This window comes from Aplysia californica, unplaced genomic scaffold (genome assembly GCF_000002075.1).
Source record: "Aplysia californica isolate F4 #8 unplaced genomic scaffold, AplCal3.0 scaffold00455, whole genome shotgun sequence".
In the NCBI taxonomy this organism is placed as follows: domain Eukaryota; kingdom Metazoa; phylum Mollusca; class Gastropoda; order Aplysiida; family Aplysiidae; genus Aplysia; species Aplysia californica.
In genome coordinates, this window is record NW_004797725.1 from 212790 (window position 1) to 216066 (window position 3277).

Consider the following 3277-nt stretch of genomic DNA (forward strand, 5'->3'; position numbering starts at 1 on the left):
CACACGCACTGACTCTCTCTCTCTCTCACACACACACACACAACACACACACATACACACACATACACACACACACACGCACACATCCCCCTCCCACACACACTCACACTGTAACCAATGTCCATGGTGTATTATAGTTCGACCTGAGCCTGCTTAGTGGGAGGAGCAGCTCCGGAGGTAGTGGAAGTTGCACGGACCCTGACGTGTGGATGTACTGTGTGCGGGAGGTGGCCGCTGAGACCATGAGAGTCACACAGGTGGGTTTCCACTTTTTATATAATACTAGCTGGGGCCCCCTTTCGATGAAAGGAATGATCGGTGCATTAACATCAACTGAAAGTCATTGACCTACTATATTTACACTCTACTGGAATGGAGCAATAAAAGGTCACACACGTGTTTCCAAGTTGCCAAATATTTAATAGATGTATAGATTGACTCTCTATTCCGTTTTCGTGGTTGTACACTCCAGAATTTCAAAGGGGTGGAACCAGTGCGCACGGCTAGCGAACGGAAACCTCATTTGTTTACAATGGCGTAGTAGAAGACGGACTTTCACAAGATTAGAACTCTGTGTGATCGAAACAAAGCATTTTGGAAAAATCGGGGAAAGCAGTTTGCGTGTCTTTTTTTAAAGTTAGGTCCTAGCCACATGGATGCTGTGGACGCCTGCAAAGTTTCAAAGGTGTGGGTTAGGTACGAAGGGAGGAGTTTGTGCACAAATCCTCCAAGTCCAAGTTTATAGATATAGATGTGTCACGGCGCGGTGGAATCAGGCACTCGTCAATTTTTTGGGCATGTGGAGTTATTGGTATCATCTTAAAGCTTGTTCATTTATCCTGCTTTTCGTTAAAAAAAACACCCATCTGTCTTGAGCAGAAGTCGAGATATTTGCCTTGAAGGAGATGGGGGTTGTCTGGTTGCAGAAATAAAATTAGCGAGAAAATGGCGTCAAAGTTTGGTGATTTCCAAAACATGAGAGTGCATGGAAAATGACAATTCACAATTTTTGCGCGTTTAATCAACGTGGTTTAAAAAAAAATCCACACAGAAATGTATTTTCAAAAGGACATAAGGGGTGGTGAGCCAATGAACCCCCCCCCCCCCCAAAAAAAAAATAAAAATAATAAAAAAATTGCCAATCCGTCGGAAAAATGCAGATTTCTTGGATTTCTTTGTTTTGACAAGCGCCTAATTTTACCACGATGCCTCACATACATCGTCGGCAAGCTGTTCAAATGTTCTAAGTGGGTAGTTGGCGGGTGCTTAAGTGTGGTTTGCACCTTCTTTCCTATCAAACATCTATCGTCCTTATCTACCCCTCCTTCGTTTTTTAAAATGTTTATTACTCTCTTGTAACACCTCTAATCTTCGGTACTTAGATCTATATGACATTAATGTGTTACACGTGCCGTAAAACTTCTATTAAAACTTTTTAAAACAGGTCCTAAGCCCAAAAAGCAATTTTTTTTTAGGTAGAAAAAAATCTATTCATTCGTTTAACAATTGACCTACTTTAAGAATCTTTTCTTGTTTTTTTCAACATTTATAATTTAAATTTTAAATATTTGTTGAGCACATGCAACTGATACCGCAAATTACGATACTGCAGCGAAAACTAAATTTCACATTTTGGGCGTAGTACGTTTTAGCAGCTGGCCAACGATATAAAAGCCTCACATTTGTTGTAAAGAGGTTTGATGATCAAATGAACCTGAATTAAGCCTATTGTTCAAATCATTCATGTAATTACCCCCCCCCCCTTTTCCCTCCACCTGCCTTAAATTTAACAGGTAGCCAAAAGTTGCGTGTATGTTGGTCCGGAAAAATCAATGAATGAACAAACCGGACTGAACCTTTTTTTTAAGTGTTTATAAATCGACTAGTAATAAACAACACTAAGAAATAAACTAAAAATAAAAGGACAATCAACAGAAATGAGTAAACAGTGGATTGATTGATTGATTAATTATACTATTTTTCTAATCTTTCGATCGATCACTCTGCATATCAACAAATAATCATTGCTGTTGATCACCTTATGCCGTCGATATTTCTCCAGGTTCCGCCAACATCGACCTCCTTGAATTCTTCAGCAGCCTTTATCGTCATCACAGACAACTCCTCGTACGTCTGGTACGGAAAGGTCAGTATACCAGAATAGAATGAATGTGTTCAGAGCGAGGAGAATCCAGAGGTTTACTTCTCCGGCACAGGCTCTTTTCTTTCATCAACTCTCAGAGAAAGACATGACGTTTGTTTAATGCTTTAGTACGAGTTTTTACAATACAAAAAGCTAATAATAATAATATTAGTGCCGAAGATTAGAAGTGTTACAAGAGAGTAACACATACAAAAGAAAGAAGGAGGAGAGATAAGGATGACAGATGTTTGATAGGCAAGAAGGAGTAACCCCACCAGGGCACCCGCCAACCACCCACGTGGCGGGAGTTCAGTTTTATCAACAGCTCAAATGAAGTTAGCTTTTAAAACCGGAGTAAAACACATCTCCAGAAGACTACTCAACAACCTTTCATTCGTATGCGAAACATTTTTAAAATTTTCAATTAGGAATGTTCCCAATTCGATCTTCCATTAAATAAACAGGCCTGTCGTTCTCTCTTAAATTTCAATTTGAGTTCTTTGAAGTTATTAATTTCTCACATAGAGGAAAGTACGATGATGATGACTGGACATCATTTTCATTTTCTCTTCAGAATGCAAGTGCCCTTGAAAGAGAGTATTCAAAGAGCATGTTAGCCTACCTGTGCCCTACCAAGTGAGTTGAGACCATGTTCATCGTGTTTGAACATACATTTCGGTACTACTATGTCTGATTTATCTATCTGTCTACCTACCTGCCTACCATCCTACCTACCTACCTACCTACCTACCAACATACCTACCTACCAACATACCTACCTACCTACCTACCTACTTCTCTGTCTGTCTGTCTGCCAATACTTAAGTTTAACAGCCTGACGAGACCTGATCCTTTGAAGATCCAACATAATTTTGTCTTCTCCTCAGTAACCTCTTGCCCGCCGTCTGTGCATGTCTATATGTTATAAGTTAGGTTACATTTTTGTTTGTGGTCACTGCACCTAGATCCATATCCCAAGAGTATTTTTCGACTCATCATTTCTCCCTCCCCCCCTCTCTCTCTCTCTCTCTCTCTCTCACTCTCTCTCTCTCTCACTCTCTCTTTCCCTCCCCCCTCTCTCTCTCTCTGTGCCTCTCTCTCTCGCTCTCTCTCTCGCTCTCTCTCTCCCTCTCT

At 40.6% G+C, this 3277-nt stretch overlaps 1 protein-coding gene across 1 annotated transcript in view; it reads left to right on the forward strand.

The window, feature by feature from the left end:
* LOC101854815 (advillin) overlaps positions 1-3277 on the forward strand; it is a gene marked incomplete at its 3' end in the record, with an annotated part of 40034 nt that overhangs the window by 30844 nt on the left and 5913 nt on the right. The window contains 3 exon segments of the mRNA XM_013086326.2: positions 138-257; positions 2063-2146; positions 2718-2779. Coding sequence (XP_012941780.2) covers positions 138-257; positions 2063-2146; positions 2718-2779 — 266 coding nt within the window.